We start from the raw sequence: 18,869 nt of genomic DNA, 5'->3' as shown, positions 1-18,869 counted from the left end.
TTTCCAGATTGCCATCTTCACCTAAAAGGACTTGGCCTTGATCCTTTGTAGATTTCTCATTCTTGACTCCCTCATTGCTTAGAATCAAAATTCCACCAGCCATGTTATTCTTCTCATCTGTATATATTCTTCTTCTATCTGGGTCTCTTCTTCAGAAAGACTTGCAACCATCTTCAATGTTTATGCTCACAATAACCTTAATATTTAGCATTAAGGAACTAATAGGTGCCCATGGGACAGACTTTCATGTTTAGTATGTAAAAACCAACAAATTTTATTAGCCCAGACAAGGTATTCTTTATGGAATTACAAGTTCAACACATGCTGCCTAGGTGGCAGCCCTAGGATCCTGGACCATCTTAGTCATATATCACCTTTTCTCCATTTGAATGCAATATTCCCTCACCAAGAATCCTATGAAGTCTACACTCATTCATCAAAGAGTATGGTGTAAAATACAAAACTGAAAGTGTTTGCCCCCTTGAGGCCAGCAACAGTGCTAAGGGATAAAGAAGGAAGAGAGAGATAAGAAGTTTGTATTAAATTCAAAGACTTTCAGCAGGAATTTATACAATTTATACAATTTCAAGCTACTGAGAATTTTAAGCAAAGTACTTTAAGCAAAGTACACAACTTCATGACTGAAGTGAATAAAATAATTCTGAAAAAGCTATTACAATAGGTAACAAATAAACAATTTTTGAAATTAAAGTACTAATGACATACTATATTCTAAAAATTTTGTCCTTTATTATATCAGCAAAATCACAACCTATAGTTGGACTAAGTCTTTGGTGAAAGCAAAAGGAAATAAGGATTACAAAACAAAGGATATTAAACACAGACTTTGAAAAAAAAAATTAACATAGCATTATCTCCTAGATTAATTGTAAATTTTTTAATTTTTTTTTGACAATTGAAAATTATAAAAGCTGTTGATTTTATCTTCTATCACTGGAATAATTTAGTTGACTTAATACTACAGATGGTATTAATATAATAAATATGGAACATCAATGAGGACCTAAATTATCTCTTGAGACCTCCCTCATTCCAAGGGTGTATGTATGTGCAATCTATTATAAAAAAAAAAAATCCCATAAATCACCATGACATTATATAGAGTCAAGAGAAAACAGAGAAATATGTTATCCATTAAGCTTCTCAATACTAATTCTTAGAAATAACAACCTATGGAATCTGTATTAATGGGAGGAAATCATGTACAGCAGTTAAGAATAATGGGCTCTGAAGTTAGAGAACCAGGCTTGATTCTATGACTTTCTTGGTGTGGCCCTGGGCAAGTACCCAATATCCCTGGGCTTCAGTTTCTTCATCTGTAAAATGAGATAATACTGTCTCACAGGGATGTAACAAGGATAAAACAAGATAATATATATAAAACCAGAGTGCTTAGTACACAGAAAATGCTGAATAATCATTAGCCATCATTATTATGAATATTAGAGTTGTCCAAGATACATATCTGATGTATGATTATTTTATATATATACTATTTACCCAGCTTGACAGAATATTTAAATCTTTTCTTTAGCACTAGAAAAAAATAGGTCCTAATGGAAGCTATTCTTATTTCATCCATTTTACAAACATAAGTGATCAATGAGGATAACAAAAATTCATATTTTAAGGATTTTTTTTATGTCACATAGATTATCAGTGCTTTTACATGAAAGGGCATCTATATAATGTTTATTAAACTATTTAACATTTATACACAATACATAAATGTTTTGAAACCTCAAAATTCTTTGATAATTGCAATATTGTTTTCAAATAAAGCATGGTAGAACCTTAAATATTACATCATTTAGATTATTTTTATAAAGATACACCTCTAAGAGAACATGCTGACATAACTGTCCTTTAACTAACTGGGTCCTAGTAGATGTTTCAGCATATGGATGGTTCCTCTACTGCGTGGGCACCCTCTGTGACAGCTTTGACACATTTAGCCATTGTCTGTGAGGCTCTGCTAATTGAATCTGAAAGATATCAGGAAAATGTACGTTTTGATAATACCACTTCAAAAGAAGCACACAGTAAAACTTTCCTGTTGCACACATTCAGGAATAATAAAAAAGAGACTTTAAGAGTCTAGGTAACATTCTGTAAATACTGTAAAATCAATCAATAAGTTCAGAAGATAAGCCCCTTAATAGCTAAATACTTTTAATAAGTACTCCTAGGAATGATTGAATAATTATACACAGCCATACAAAGGGCCAGTAATGCAACCATTAAAAATATTATAGAAAAGTATTAAAGATAGGAAAAGAACGTGCATATATACTGTTATTGAAAAAAGGTTATAGAAGTGTACTAAAATCCATGAATTATACACTTTGTGGGTGAATTTTATGATATGTGAATTATATTTCAATAAATCTGTCCAAACCCTCCCACCCAGAGTAAATGAATAATCTCAATTTTATTTAAATAAATTAATATATGTGTATATCTCTGAATGACTGGCCAAAATGTTAAACATAAATGCAGTTATTTCTGGGTAGTGGGATCATAGTGATTTTTCCTTGCTCTTGTGGGCTTAGGTATGTATTTTACAATGAACATAACTTTCATAATACAACTAAAAAAACCTATTAAGAATAATCTTAGATACAAACAAACCCCACCAAAAACTTAAAAATATACTTCTGCTTTTAGACATAATTATTTTAAATTGTCTATCAACTATCTTATAACCTAGATGTTATATCAAGTGTTGTAAAATCTGTACTAAACAAGTTTGTTAGTCTGCGTTCCTTAAGAATATTCTTAACAATTTACATCAGAAGCACCATTTAACATGTTTCACATTTTAGTGTTCTGATTCTCCTACTGTAATTCAAACAAAAACCTTCACAGTTGTTTGTCACTAGAAAATTCTCCCTAAATTGCTACACAGTAATTCTACAAACAATAGTAAAATTTTATATTTAAAATCTGTTAATTTTTGGATTTTCAAACTCTACTTACATTTCAGAAAGAAAAGTAAAAATAAATAAATAAAAAAGAAAAGAAAATAGAGTAAAATCAGAAAATATAAAGTTACATTAGTTCTGAAAAATCTTCTGAGATTAAGAACATCAAATACTACCACTAGCAGGTTGGAATGATAACACTAAATTAGGTGATTTTACTCCTTCCCACCTTTCATGTTTGGCAGTCACACTGACAACTGCATACCTGTCATGTAGAAGTCTTTTATTGTTAGCTGAGGTGGAACAAGTGGATCAGCAAGAAGTTGTTGGTTCACTAGCTGCAAAAAAGGAGTAAGAGATCATTAATAGTATTGAAAACTAGTACTGTTACACCAGAGGATACATTATTATAAAACTGCATACAGGCATGTTTTTACCTTGGAAAGCTCATTTGCTTGCTGGAAATAATTAGCTCCTTCGACATCATCATAGCGAACAAGATTAGGAGAGACTTCTTCCAGTCTGTTCCTTACTTGATCCAGAGTATCATATGGAAGTGTCATACCTGCAATCTATAACATAACACGTTCCAAAACTTGACATACAGCATTAATACTTAAAAACTTCAAATAATACATCACTGCAACTACGGTAAAATAACGTAGTACTACTATGAAAATATATTGGTGTCCATTTGTATGTATATTAAGCGGTTAAGTGTGGAATACTAACTGTCAATAATTCTTCTAATTCATAAACAGCTGTCAATACATTAGTAATTTGTTTTTAGAAAATAGGCTGGTTATGAAATACAGAAATGCTTTGCTAAATCTGAATGCTTTGGCTAACCTGTTATTGCTCATATATAAAGTTTACAGACAACTGTGTATTATTATTTAAAATCTCATGATGCTTCTTTTTACAGTCAAAGAGTTAAAAAGACAAATCAAAAATAAAAATACCAATTTCAAATCCCCATTTTCTTTTTTTCTTTTTCTTTTGGCTGAATCACACAGCTTGTGGGATCTTAGTTCCCCCACTAGGTATAGAACCCTTGGCAGCGAAAGCACGGAGTCCTAACCACTGGACCGCCAGGGAATTCCCCAAATCCCCATTTTCTGAGCATGTTTTTCCTAAAGAGATTATTCAAATCATCTCTGCATTTCAGACTTGCATCTTCCTTGACTTTGAGATCATTCTGACAAGTTAACATGTCAAATATTCCATTAGCAGCATCACTAAGGACAAATACCTCAGAAAGGGCTCTTATAATTTTCCAGTCTTCTCTTGCCAAGCCAGGAGGTGTCACTGCTACTTTAGTCTGCTGAGCTCGGCCCTCAGTATTGACATAAGTAGCAGACTTCTCTGTGTAAGCAGCGCCGGGTAGAATAACATCAGTTATAGGAGCTCCAACATCACCATGATGTCCTGTGAAAAGAGAGAAAATGGCAAACCATGTTTTAGCACAAAGCTGATTAGGTATTATACATGAACACACTACATATTCTTTCAAAATTCCATTTTTATAATTACAAGTGTTTTAAAAATTAAAACAATATAGTACTGAGTATTTGGAATAAAAGTTAAAGCCCACTTTGCCCACAGTTAAACTCCCTTACCAAAGAAAATTACTGTGAAAGCATCTGGTATGTGTCTTCCCAGATTAATTTCTGCAAATACATCAATACATATAATAGCACACACACATAGTGGGGAATCAAGTGTATCATTTCTCTTGATGATTACAAAGTGGAAATGCTCAGATGTACATCAGTGAAATTTGGTAAAGTAAACTGAAATGGAGGAGGAACAAAAAGTACATAACAGGAGTATGACAGTAATAATACTAAAAAAAGCATAAAGTGAAGATTACAGAAAATAGTATGCTGAAAGACTATCACATTAAAAGTTTACCAGAAGTTTTGGGAAAAAAAAAGAAACAAGTGAAAGAAAGCTTTAGAACAATATACAAAGTTTGATCTCATTTATGTACCTGTTTGTATATGCATAGAAATACATATGAAGCATGCATATCTAAACCGTCATCAATGATTATCTCTGGATAGAACTAGGACAGGATTTTATTTTTTTATTTTAATTTTTAAAAAATTTTTATTTTTTATTTTTTTTACATTTTGGCTGCTCTGCATGTGGAATCTTAGCTCTCCAACCAGGTACAGAACTCATGCCCCCCGTGGTGGGAGTGCAAACTCTTAACCACTGGACCGCGAGGGAAGTCTCTAGAACAGGATTTTAATTTATGCACTTTGGTTTAACTTTATTAAACTAAAGGTACGAAATATTACATAATGCTTTCTCTGTGGCAGGGCATAAAAAGCCTAGTAAGTGTTTATGGTGTTTATGTGTAAACTGAAGCGAAAAGTTATATAATTCTTTTCTCTGTAAAATATTCTCTGTAATAAGTTATATAATACTTTTCTCTGAATACTCAGGACTCAATTTATTTCAAAGAAACCTGATTACACTTACAATGAGTGAGAGTTCAAGAAAATGAGTCAAACACAAAAAACCAAAGGAGTACTATTACATATAATTCATTAAGTGTCCTATGATAAGGACTCATGATTTTCTAACTTTTAAACTGTCTATATAAAAGTGCTTCCCCTTGATTATTAACAGTAATTATTCTTTGAAAAACTGATTTTAATGTTATGTAATATTTCATAATTTAAATTACTGTTACTGGCAGCATTTAGGTTTCTTCTAATTCTTTGTTATTAAATAACACTAGGTGATAATTCTTAACAGCAATAGCAACTATGTAACTAATAAAACCTATTTTTTAAATACAAAGTCTAAAACATTTAAATATCTATAAAAATACGTATTAACAAATTTTTTTTTAAATTGGTGTGTAGGGAAATTCTCAAATGACAAATATTCAATCCACTAAATATAATGCCATACAGTTTCTAGCGTACACAATGTACTATTCTATTTCCAGTGCCACAGATGCTACTAACCTTGATAAATAATGAAACAATCCTTTGGCAAATCCTGTCTAGTGATACAACCTCCATCTGCTCCCAGAAGAAACAGCACTTTGGGAGGGTTCTTCCGAATTGCTTCTACCCCAGGTTTATAGCCAAGGTCCAAAGCAGCTACTTGGCTTGCAATCCTGTAAAACAATTACAAGTTTTTAGCATACCTGCTATGTTTTCATTATAAAAAATTAAATGTGATTCTTGAAATGATACCTAGTCTCTTTTCTATTCAATGCTGTCAAAGATCTTCCCTCATCTTTTTTATCCATTTGAAATAGATGTCAAAACCAGAAACATCAATCTTTTACTGTTTTAAGAATGGCAAACAAAGAAGTAAGATGCTTAGGACACTGCTTCTTCATGAAATAATACTTAATGGACTAAATCTGCAAACTTTATGCCAACTGTAATTGTCTTAAGTTGATTTTTATTCAATACAGTAAGACTTGATAAGTCAAACAGTCATTAGAGAAAAATTAGATGATTTTGAAAACCGAAAGGGAAAAATTTAAACACCATTCATAAAACTGTAATTCAGAGAAAACTATAATTAGTACACTGGTGTATGTCCTTATGAATTTCTTCAGTGAACATATGTTACTGTTACAAGCAGATAATAATCCTCTAAAGAAAAGGTTTCAAATAACTACACTTTGAACATTTGGGGGAGTCTCTGGTCTAGTTTGCTATTGTTAATTTTCTTTATAGAAATAGTAGCCATTTCAAGGACCTACTGTGAATAAAGCTAGGTGTGTTTTACCTATTTGCTAAGGGAAGAGGGCAGGTCCAATGAACTCCCAATAGATGCTGCTGCTCTGTCAAACTCTAATGGGACATCAAAAGAATAAAATACCTTGAAAAAGTTTAACAACAGAAGTGCAAGATTTGTAAAATGAAAATTCCAAAACAACTCCAAAGGAAATTAAAGACCATAACAAATGGAAAGACATCCTCTGGAAGTCTTAATATTGTTAAGATGGCAATACTTTCCAAATTCATCTATAGACTTAATGCAATCCCTATCAAAAATCACAGCTGACTCCTTTGCAGAAATTGACAAGCTGATCCTAAAATTCACATGGAATGCAAAGGACCCAGAATAACCAAATCTTTTTTTTTTTTTTTTGGCTTTGCTGCATGGCTTGAAGGATCCTACTTCCCTGACCAGGGACTGAACCTGGGCCCACGGCAGTGCAAGTGTGGAGTCCCAACCACTGGACCCCCAGGGAATTTCCAACCAAATCTATCTTAAAAAAGAATAAAGTTAGAGAACTCATACTTCCCAAGTGCAATTTCAAAACTTAGCTCCCCCTGCCACCCCACCTACACAGTATTTTAACGTCTCTCATAGATCTGAGCAAAGACTTACACTAACTTATGACAGAGCCCACCTCATCTTGGAAAATAAACTGAGTAACCTAAGTTTGCCTCTGTGTGAATGATCAATAAACAAAAATACTATAGGGCCGATTAAAAGATTCTCTAAGAATTACAAAATATGCTTTACTCTGAAATAAACTTACTATAAGAAATAAAGAAAAAGGGACTTCCTTGGTGGTCCAGTGGCTAAGACTCCACAGGGGACACGGGTTTAATCCCTGCTCAAGGAGCTAGATCCCACATGCCACAACTAAGAGTTCGAATGCTGCAACTGAAGATCGTCGGTGCCTCAACAAAAAAGATCCTGCATGTCGCAACTAAGACCCAGCAGAGCCAAAATAAATAAATAAATAAATAAAAATTTAAAAAAAAGAAATAAAGAAAAGGTTTTAAGACATCTGTTTCATGTTCTCAACAAGCATTAAAAGGTATGTCCTAATAAACTACAATAAATTTTCATGAAAAGGAAATCTCAGGTAAGAATGAGATGAAATAAAAAAAAACAAGGTTAATCAATTAAAAATGACAATGGTGTCAGTGATCTCCATAATGAAAACTCACAAATGACAGAATATAAGAAATTCTACCTAAACACAGAAAAAAGGTGAAAAAAATTATAAGAGAAAAAGATAAAAGTCTGAGGGGCCAACCAATGCATAACAAATAGAAGCTTCCACATGAGAGCAAATAACAAATGTAAAAGTAAACCAATTGGCTTTTTCTGAACCTAAAAGGAAAAACGAAATCAAAAATTTCAATTTGAAAATGGAAAGCTCTATGATATTCCCAGGCAAAGGTAATGTCAAATGAATGTCACTCAGTTATATTCTAGTAGAATTTTTTAAAGTAAAAAATAAGGAATCCAAAGGGTGGGCAAGAGGACAAAAACAAATACACATATAAAATCAGGCTATCATCAGAGACAAAACTCAAATTAGAGGAGATTCTCTCTAAAATGTAAAAGAAAGGATGAAAAACATACTGAATATTAAAGAAAAAAGCTTGTGATCTTTGTATCTAGCCAAATGGTCACCTGTGAGAAGGAACCAGAAAGACATTGTTAGACACTCAGAAATTTTTCTTAAAAAGTTACTAAGTACCCATTCAGTAAAAACAAACAAAAAAAATTAATAAAGACATGGATTCAAAAGTGAATTAAAAATAAGAAAATATCTAGTCTCTCTTTTTTTTTAAATTTATTTATTTATTGATTTATTTTTTTGGCACACAGGCTTGGTTGCTCCGCGGCATGTGGGATCTTCCTGGAGCTGGGATCGAACCCGTGACCTCTGCATTGGCAGGCAGATTCTTAACCACTGCGCCACCTAGGAAGCCCCTCTAGTCTCTTTTTATTCTAAAAATTCTAAAATGCTAAAAATTGCGGCTAGAAAGGATCTAGAGGTGGTCAATGCAAATAAACTATTTAAAAAATATAAAGTTTTAAAAAACATTTGCATGATGACCTGCAATGCCAAATTAAACCAATAAGAGGGAAAGTATAACAATGAAATTAATGTTTAAGAATGCATCTGAGGGACCTCCCTTGTGACACAATGGTTAAGAATCTGCCTGCCAATGCAGGAGACATGGGTTCCATCCCTGGTCTGGGAAGATCCCACATGCCTCGGAGCAACTAAGCCCGTGCACCACAATTTCTCTTTTTTTTTTTTTTTGCACCACAATTTCTGATCCTGTGCTCTAGAGCCTGGGAGCCACAACTACTGAGCCCATGTGCTGCAACTACTGAGGCCTCCACACCTAGAGCCTGTGTTCTACAACAAGAGAAGCCACGGCAATGAGAAACCTACACACTGCAATGAAGAGTAGCCCCCACTCACCACAACTAGAGAAAGCCCATGTGCAGCAATGAAGAATGAACACAGTGCCCCCTCCCAAAAAAAAAAAAGTACTGGGAAAAAAAAAAAAAGAACGCATTTGAACATTTTTAAATTAAAAAAAAATTGCCTATCATACTTAAAAGTGTTTAGCCCCAATCCTTAAACAACTATGAAGATTTGAAAAATAACACTTAAGGTAGAAAGGATTATGTGAAATTGGAAACTCACTCATTAATGCAAAACTGGTATAACCTTTCTAAAACAAGTTGGAAATATGCATTAAAAGCCTCAAAAATGTTTATCCTGTTCACCCCAATAGTTCTACTTTCAGAAATCTACCTTAAGGAAATAAAGTTCAGAGATATCTGTGTATCACTGCATTATTTACAAATGCAGACTAGCATCAATTTACATGTTAAGAATGAAATGGTAAAAAATTACATATATTCATGATATTATATAGCCATTAATGTTTATATTTATAAAGAATTTCTAATAACAGGAGGAAATTCTTGTTTGGTAATGAAAATTAATCAAAATCAGGACACAAAATTGCATACACAGTATAACTTAAACTATAATGACTAAAAAAATACTTATACACACACACACAAAGAAACCTGGAACAAAGTATACAAACATTGCAATAGTAATTAATTATCTACAGATTGTGAATTATGGATAATTTCCATTTTTGTATTCTTCTCTTTCCAGCTTTTCTAAAATAAATCTGCATTATCAATATTGCCAGAGAAAATCTCACTTCATTTGAATTCTCATGTTACCTTACATTTTTATCACTTAAAGTCAGAGGACTTATTGCAATTTCTGAACCACAGTATATTAATAATGATACAGATTTTTAAGATTTTCTTGGCACTTACTGCAATTCGGATTCTTTTTTTAAATAAATTTATTTATTTATTTATTTTATTGGCTGCGTTGGGTCTTTATTGCTACACACCGGTTTTCTCTAGTTGCTTTGAGGGTGCTACTCTTCTTTGTGGTGCATAGGCTCCTCATTGTAGTGGCTCCTCTTGTTGTGGAGCACAGGCCCTAGGCGTGTGGGCTTCAGTAGTTGCGGCACATGGGCTCAGCAGTTGTGGCTCACGGGCTCTAGAGCACACGCCTAATAGTTGTGGCCCACGGGCTTAGTTGCTCCGTGGCATGTGGAATCTTCCCAGGGCAGGGCTCGAACCCGTGTCCCCTGAATTGGCAGGCGGATCCTTTACCACTGCGCCACCTAGGAAGTCCTGGATATTTTTAATATTATTTACTATCTTGGCTGCTTCTCAGACAAAATAAAGGTTTCTGTTTCACATCTGCTGCTGCGATAATGTCGCTAAATATTAAGTTGTTTATAAATCTAAATGTGACAGTGTAAAAGGAACACATATACACAAAATTACACATTATAAAACAACTACTCAACTTACCTATGAAGGATATTCATAACTTTCCAATCACCAGTAACACCACTACTCATCCGAATCTTTTGGGCAATGTTGGAAACAGCTGCAAGAATTGCTGCCCCGTCACTTCGTTGGAGTGCAGAACTGCCTAAAACCACCATTGGTTTTTTAGCTTCCTTTAGGACCTATTACAAAAAAGAACTTTGATTTAAAAAAACATTAGAAGTGGGAAGGAAATCTAAATAAAAGGGGATATATGTATATGTACAACTGATTCACTCTGCTGTACAGCAGAAACTAACACAACACTGTAAAGCAACTATACTCTAATAAAAACTTTAAAATAAAATAAAATAGATAAACATTAGAAGTGACTGAATCTAACCAAATCTGCATCGATAATATGCTGTCCCAAGTTTTAGTTCTAACATGAATGTCTTGATTTGCTAGTCAACATATGGATAAATACAACCAGATTTACTCAAAAACTTCTTGCCAATCCTAATGTTAGCTACTGTGAAATAACTAAATGAGTATCCAATTTTCAAAAAGGAAGCACTGGGAATGAAAACCCTAGCCAAACATCCTTTGGTCAGAATGACTATGGATAGGTCCCAGAAAAAACTGGGGAATGTTCACACAGAGGTTCAGATGATACTGCGTTAACAGGAAAAACCATGCTGAAGTACCATGTCTACTGTATTCCATCTACTCTTTATGCACCAGACAGGGAGGAGAAGGTAGGGAACACAAGGATCACTAGATCACAATGCAGAACACCTAAACTTTAAGGGCTTTGTTTTAAACCACAGTAACTACCTGAATACCAAAAACTGAGAGGAAATGCATTCCAAGTGCAAAAGAAACTACACGTGGGGGAAGCTGGAAAAATCAGAAGCAAAACTATACACTATAATAGCTCACTCTCCTGCCCATATTCTGTATCATTCTTCAACAAATAGCTGGACCCAATCAATCCAATCAGCATGAGAATTATGCCTAGATACTACAAAGAGGAGGACATTCACAAGAGGAATTTCCCAAAGAAATGTCAAAAAAATCAGAGTTCCAACCGTCTCAAAGAAAATGAAAAACAAAACATTTCTTCAAGTAAAAAAAGAGCTCAGAGAAGTTACATAATAGAGAGTATTATGGAAGATTTTCAAAGGGAATTCAAGAAAAAACTAGAAGAGAAACAAAGCAGAGATGAACATCATTACAGAAACAATAAAAAAAAAAAATTAAACATGACATATACAGAGGCAAGAAAGACAGTTTATAAGAAATTACATGAAATAAACTGAAAAACAGCAAAAGAATAAAGAAAAAATGACAGAAAAGATATAAGAGGGGATCCAATATCTGCACTGTTAAGAGTTCTTAACAAAAAGGGACTTCCTAGGTGGCGCAGTGGTTGAGAATCTGCCTGCCAATGCAGGGGACATGGGTTCAGTCCCTGCTCTGGGAAGATCCCACACGCTGCAGAGCAACTAGGCTCGTGTGCCACAACTATTGAGCCTGTGTGCCACAACTACTGAAGCCTGCAACTAGAGAAAGCCTGTGTGCAGCAACAAAGACCCAATGCAGGCAATAAACAAATAAATAATTTTTTTTTAAAAAAAGGAGTTCTTAACAAAAAGAACAGAACTAATTAATGGAAAATACATTTAAATCTATTATAGAAGAAAACCTTCTTGAAGAACACTCATAACCTTCTGGGGCATGGGGATGGGAACTAGAGAGAAGAGGATTCTTCTCAATACATCTTTAAAAAATATTTTTTATCATAGTAATAATAATGATGTTGTTCAAAACCGACAAACAGGGCTTCCTAGGTGGCACAGTGGTTAAGAATCTGCCTGCCAATGCAGGGGACACAGGTTCGATCCCTGCTCTAGGAGGATCCCACATGCTGCAGAGCAGCTAAGCCCGTGCGCCACAACTATTGAGTCTGCACTTTAGAGCCCGTGAGCCACGGCTGTTGAGCCCATGTGCTGCAACTACTGAAGCCCACGCACCTAGAGCCTGTGCTCCACAAAAAGAGAGGCCACGGCAATGAGGAGCCTCCACTCATCGCAACTAAAGAAAGCCCACGCACAACAAAAAAGACCCAACACAGCCAATAAAATAAATAAATAAATAAATTTATTAAAAAAAAAAAAAGACGACAAACAAAGGAGTTAGGTTTGGCTGCTTTGTCCCTTCACACTTGATTTTCTCCGTGCCTACACCTGAAGCTGTAAGTAAAGAAACCATCTTGGAACCATGAGAGGCTCACACACAAACACACATGAGTGAGCAAATGCACTGAGCACAGCAAAGCAGGAAGGCAGGTTCCTGCCTTGATGACATCCTTGGACAACTGCACCATCTGTCAAAACTGCCTACCTTCAGAACCACTGTTATATGAGAAACAGAAACCTTTTACATTTTTTTTAACAATCACCAGCCCACACACCACATACACACACGCATACACACAACTTCTAAAATAGAATCTTGAATCTTCAGACTGAAAGGTGCAGCATGTTCCATTAAAAAAAAAATGGTAGAGAACCACCGTCATTAAGATATATTCTAGTGAAATTACTAAATTTCAAAGATAAAAAGTCAAGTATGAAATAGCAATAAAAAAGCATCTACATAACAACAACAACAAAAATAGGACAGGATTGGAAGAGACTATGGCTGATCAGGCTTCTCCATAGTAAAAAAGGCAGTGTCTATAAAGTTCATGGCGGGGGGGAAAGGATAACCCTAGATCTTTATATGCTGCCAAGGCTCTCTTTAGGAATAAAATAAACATTCTCAAGTAAGAAAGAACTCAAGGAATGATGCACCTACATTTCCTCTTGGGAAAAAAAAAAAGCCAAAAACAAAACCAAAAGCTCTAAACTCCACATGGCAATTAAATAAATGTAAATAAACAACTTAGTAATGGGGACTCCCCTGGTGGTGCCACTGTAGTGGCACTTCCCCTGCAGTACCAATGCAGGGGACGCAGGTTCGAGCCCTGGTCCAGGAAGATACCACATGCCGAGAAGCAACTAAGCCTATGTGCCACAACTACTGAGCCTGAGCTCTAGAGCCCGAGTGCCACAACTACTGAAGCCTGCGTGTCTAGAGTCCGTGCTCCACAATAACAGAAGCCACCACAATGAGAAGCCCACACACTGCAACAAAGAGTAGCCCCCACACGCCGCAACTAGAGAAAGCCCATGCGTGGCAACGAAGACCCAATGCAGCCAAAAATAAAAAAATAAATTAATTAAAAAAAAAGAACTTAGTAATAAAAAAGTCATGTAAAAAGACTGGTGAAATTCAGGAATAATAATTCTTACTGTAAAGAAAGATTTCACAGAAGTTTAAAGTTTAATTCTTTTAGCTTTACTTCATTTTCTTTTCTGATAACTTCGAGAAAAATTAAACTCTGGTAAAAAAAAAAAATGTACAGTATGACTTCATCTTTGTTTACCTATCCATCCATCTTGCTCTATATATGAGTAGAGAGATGACTATATGATGTTTCATCAATACTTGTTTGGGGTAGTGAGATTTTAGATAATGTTTACTTTCTTATATATTATTTTCTATATTGCTATTTAGTTTTTAACAGCAATCACATATTATTACAAAAATAATAAATTTAAAAAATAATACTTAAAAATCAACAAAGTAATGTGGCTACATTGAGAACACAGGTTTTGCTTCCAACACTGTAATTTTATTGCAGTGGTGACAAGGAGACCTGCAACATTTTTTTTTTTGCTAGGCTCATGAGTAAAATTGGATATAACAAGGCTTTTCAATATTAGAAAAGATGAAGGAATATGTAGCAACATACTAGCTATATTTAATTTCTAGGGTCCTAAAGTAAATTGCTTGAGGAAATTGGATCCCAAAGATTACAGAAATGTTAATAAAGGTTTTGTTGCATGGCAGCAAAAAAAAAAAAAATCAACAAAGAGTAGATACATATAACTTAAGAGTACCTGGCTGAAAGGATGGCTGCCCGAAGCAATGTCTTGAAGAATTTTGGGAGACTCTCCCAGGTGGTCATATGTGTAAGTGAGATCAACCGGGCTGCCTACAAGGGCCACTTTTAAGTCATTATGAAGCCAGCTGAAATAAAAACAAAGTTTTTAGAGTTAAATCACTAAGTTAGCACAGTTACTGGTCTCTTCAATGCTATGTGCTACATCTACTTAAATTACAAAACGTTAAAAAGCACTAAAGCCCTCCCAGAACATTTAACTTTAAGAGACATTAATTTGAACCTTTCAAAATAAAGTGTTGTGTAAGTACAGGCATACTTTGGAGATATTCTGGGTTCGGTCCCAGACCATCAAAATAGAGCGAGCATCACAAGAAAGCAAGTCACACAAATCTTTTGGTTTCCCAGTGCATAAAAAAGTTATGTTTACACTACAATGCAGAATATTAAGTGTACAAAATCATTATGTAAAAAAATCAATATATACACCTTAATTAAAAATACTTCATTGTTAAAAAAAATGCTAACCATCACGTGAACCTTCAGTGAGTGGAAATCTTTCTGCTGGTGCAGACTCTTGCCTTGGTGTTGATGGCTGCTGAATAATCAGGCTGGTGGTTGCTGAAGGCTGGGGTGGCTGTGCCAATTTCTTAAGATAAGACAATAATGAAGTTTGCCGCATGGATTAATTCTTCCTCTCACAAACAATTTCACTGTAGCGTGCAATGCTGTTTGATGGCATTTTACCCACAGTAGAAATTCTTTCAAAATTGGGAATCAATCCTCTTTAATCTGGCTGCTACTTTATCAACTTAAGTTTATGTAATATTCTAAATCCATTGTTTTTATTTCAACAATTTCTTTACAGAATCTTCACCAGGAATAGATCCTATATTATGAAACAACTTTTTTTGCTCATCCATAAAAAGCAACTATTCATCCATTAAAGTTTTATCATGAGATTGCAGCAATGCAGTCACGTCCTCAGACTCTACTTCTAATTCTAGTTCTCTTTCTGTTTCCACCACATCTGCAGTTACTTCCTCAACTGAAGTCTTGAGTACCTTAAAGTCATCCGGGAGGGTTGGAATCAACTTCTTTCAAACTCCTTTTTAACACTGATATCTTGACCTCTTCCCATGACTCAAGAATATTCTTAATGGCATCTAGAATGGTGAATCTTTTCCAAAGGTTTTCAACTTACTTTGCCCAGATCCATCAGCAAAATCATTATCTATAGCAGCTACAGCCTTATGAATGTATTTCTCAAATAGTAAGACCTGAAAATCAAATTACTCCTTGATCCATGAGCTGCAGAATGGATGTTATGTTAGCAGGCACAAAACAACATTAATCTCATTGTATATCTCCATCAGAGCTTTTGGGTGATCAGGTGCAGTTATCAATTGCAGTAATATTTTGAAAGGAATCTTTTTTCCTGAGCAGTAAGTCTCAACAACGGGCTTAAAATATTCAGTAAATCATGTCGCAAACAGATGTGCTGTCTTCTAGGCTTTGTTGTTTCATTTATCAAGCACAGGCAGAACAGATTTAACAAAATTCTTAAAGGCCCTCGGATTTTTGGAATCGTAAGTTGAGCACTGGCATCAAATTAAAGTCACCAGGTGTATTAGCTCCTAACAGAGTCTGTCCTTTGAAGCTCTGAAGCCAGGACCTGACTTCTCTAGCTATAAAAGTCCTAGATGGCATCTTTTTCCAAAATAAGGCTGTTTCGTCTACACTGAGAAATCTGTTGTTTAGTGGCCACCTTCATTAATTATCTTAGCTGGATCTCCTGGATAACTTGCTGCAGTTTTTACATCAGCACTTGCTGCTTCACCTGGCACTTTTACGTCATGGAGACGGCTTCTTTCCATAAATCTCATAAACCAACCTCTCCTAGCTTCAATTTTTCTTCTACAGCTTCCTCACCTCTTTCAGCCTTCAGAATTGAAGAGAGTTAGGGCCTTGCTCTGGATTAGGCTTTGGCTTAAGGGAATGTAGTGGCTGGTTTGATCTTCTACCCAGACCACTCAAACTTTATCCACTTTACCAAACTTTACCAGCAATAAAGGCTGTTTTGCTTTCCTATCATTCACGTGCTCATTGGAATAGCATTTTTAACTTCAAGAATTTTTCCTTTGCATTCACAACTTGGCTAACTGTTTGGCACAAGAGGTCTATCTTTTGGCCTGTCTCAACTTTCAACATGCCTCCTTCAATAAGTTTAATCATTTCTAGCTTTTGATTTAAAGTAAGATACGTGCAACTAGTCCATTCACTTTGACACTCAGAAGCCACTATAGGTTATTAATTGGCCTACTTTCAATACTGCTGTGTCTCAGAGAATAGGGAGAAAGACAGAGGAGCAGCCAGTTGGCAGAGCAGTCAAAACACACCAATATTTATTAAATTCACTGTATTAAAAGGGTATGGTTTGTGGTGTCCCAAAACAATTATAATACTAACATCAAAGATCACTGATCAGGGCTTTCTTGGTAGCACAGTGGTTAAGATTCTGCCTGCCAATGCAGGGGACACGGGTTCAATCCCTGCTCCAGGAAGATCCCACATGCCGCGGAGCAACTAAGCCCATGCACCACAACTATTGAGCCTGTGTTCTAGAGCCTTCAAGCCACAACTAATGACCCCATGCTCCACAACTACTGAAGCCCACATGCCTAGAGCCCATGCTCTGCAACAGGAGAAGCCACCGCAATGAGAAGGCTGCGCACCACAACGAAAGAGTAGCCCCTGCTCTCTGCAACTAAAGAAAGCCCCAGTGCAGCAACGAAGACCCAATACAGACAATAAATAAAAATTAAAACATTCATAAAAAAAGATCACTGATCACAGATCACCATGATAAAATGTCATAATAATGAAAAAGTTTGAAATATTGTGAGAATTATCAAAATATGACACAGACACACAAAGTGAGCAAATGCTATTGGAAAATGGCACCGAAAGACTTACTCAACTGAGGGCTGCTATAAACTTTAAATTTGCAAAAAAACACAATATATGCAAAGTACAATACAGCAAAGTGCAACAAAATGAGATGAACCAGTACATATCAAGGAAATTCAATGAATTAATTTGCTGTTAGAATGCTAACTCTAAGCTAGCTATAAACAAAGACTAATTTTAGAATAAATGATCTGTAGTTTTTATTTTGCCATATTTATACAGCAGAGTCAATTACCTCCTAATTATCCATTAAGGCCATTTAAATAAAGTTCATAAAAAACAAACTACATCATTCATATTTATTCTCTATGACAAGGAAGTATGGATCCGGCTCCTCCAGAAACAGTTATAAATGCGGTGACCATATATTCTGGTTTGTCAGAGACAGTGTTGGTTTTTACCTGTCATCCTGGAGTAATTAACAACTCCCCTTTCTACTCTCAACAGTGTCCCAGTTTAGACAATCAATTATATGGCAAATCTATTCATAAGTCTCTAAGATATAACAAGATGGAGAGGCATTCTACAAAATAACTGGCTTGTACTCTTCAAAAAAATGTCAAAAAAGGAGACTGCAGAGTCATGACACTAATTGCAATGTGTAACTCTGGACTGAATCCCGGGCAGGAAAAAAAAATTATCAAAGAAATTATGGGGACTTCCCTGGTGGCACAGTGCTTAAGAATTCGCCTGCCAATGGAGGGGACACAGGTTCAATCCCTGGGCCGGGAGGATCCCACATGCCATGGAGCAACTAATCCTGTGTGCCACAACTTCTGAGCCTGTGCTCTAGAGCCTGTGAGCCACAACTACTGAGCCCATGTGCTGCAACTACTGAAACCCGTGTGCCCAGAGCCTATGCTCCACAAGAAGAGAAGCTACTGCAATGAGAACCCTGCACACTGCAACAAAGAGTAGCCCCTGCTCTCCATAACTAGAGAAAGCCTGTGCACAGCAATGAAGACCCTACGCAGCCAAAAATAAACAAATAAATAAATAAAACAAATCTTTAAAAATAAATTATGGAAAAATCAGTGAAATCTAATTACAAAATATAGATTAGATAATAATACTGTATCTACAGTAAATTCTTGGTTAAATAAAGAATCAAATTCTTAAATGGAGCATATCCCTGGTTCTTAGGAAATCCACACAGAAGTATTTAGTGTTGGATAAAAAGAGCATCATGTCTACAACCTACTTTCAAATGATTATGTTCACACAAATATATACATGAAGAGAGAATTCAAAAAATATAAAACACTGATTAATCTGGGTGAACATTACACAAAAATAGGCAGACCAAGAACAATTCAAGTATCTTG

General features: G+C 35.2%; 1 protein-coding gene and 1 non-coding gene across 3 annotated transcripts in view; one reads left to right on the top strand and one right to left on the bottom strand.

Moving 5' to 3' along the window:
• Positions 1–1,645: 1,645 nt before the first annotated feature.
• The window catches only part of NDUFS1 (NADH:ubiquinone oxidoreductase core subunit S1), a 30,245-nt gene continuing 13,021 nt past the window's right edge, over positions 1,646–18,869 (bottom strand). For both annotated transcript variants that reach the window (XM_057745112.1, XM_057745114.1), the window contains 7 exons: positions 14,573–14,702; positions 10,605–10,765; positions 5,930–6,084; positions 4,198–4,373; positions 3,383–3,517; positions 3,211–3,283; positions 1,646–2,006 (listed from right to left, as the gene is read on the bottom strand). In XM_057745112.1, coding sequence (XP_057601095.1) covers positions 1,915–2,006; positions 3,211–3,283; positions 3,383–3,517; positions 4,198–4,373; positions 5,930–6,084; positions 10,605–10,765; positions 14,573–14,702 — 922 coding nt within the window. In that variant the 3' untranslated portion in view covers positions 1,646–1,914. The remainder of the gene's footprint in view (positions 2,007–3,210; positions 3,284–3,382; positions 3,518–4,197; positions 4,374–5,929; positions 6,085–10,604; positions 10,766–14,572; positions 14,703–18,869) is intronic.
• LOC130859727 (small nucleolar RNA SNORA1) lies at positions 14,198–14,339 on the top strand. Its single transcript, XR_009055283.1, has one exon. It is a non-coding gene; the product is annotated as a small nucleolar RNA SNORA1 (small nucleolar RNA).

This window comes from Hippopotamus amphibius, chromosome 8 (genome assembly GCF_030028045.1).
Source record: "Hippopotamus amphibius kiboko isolate mHipAmp2 chromosome 8, mHipAmp2.hap2, whole genome shotgun sequence".
NCBI lineage: Eukaryota > Metazoa > Chordata > Mammalia > Artiodactyla > Hippopotamidae > Hippopotamus > Hippopotamus amphibius.
The sequence above is the reverse complement of the archived record's forward strand: the minus strand, read 5'-3'. Positions and strand labels throughout refer to the sequence as shown.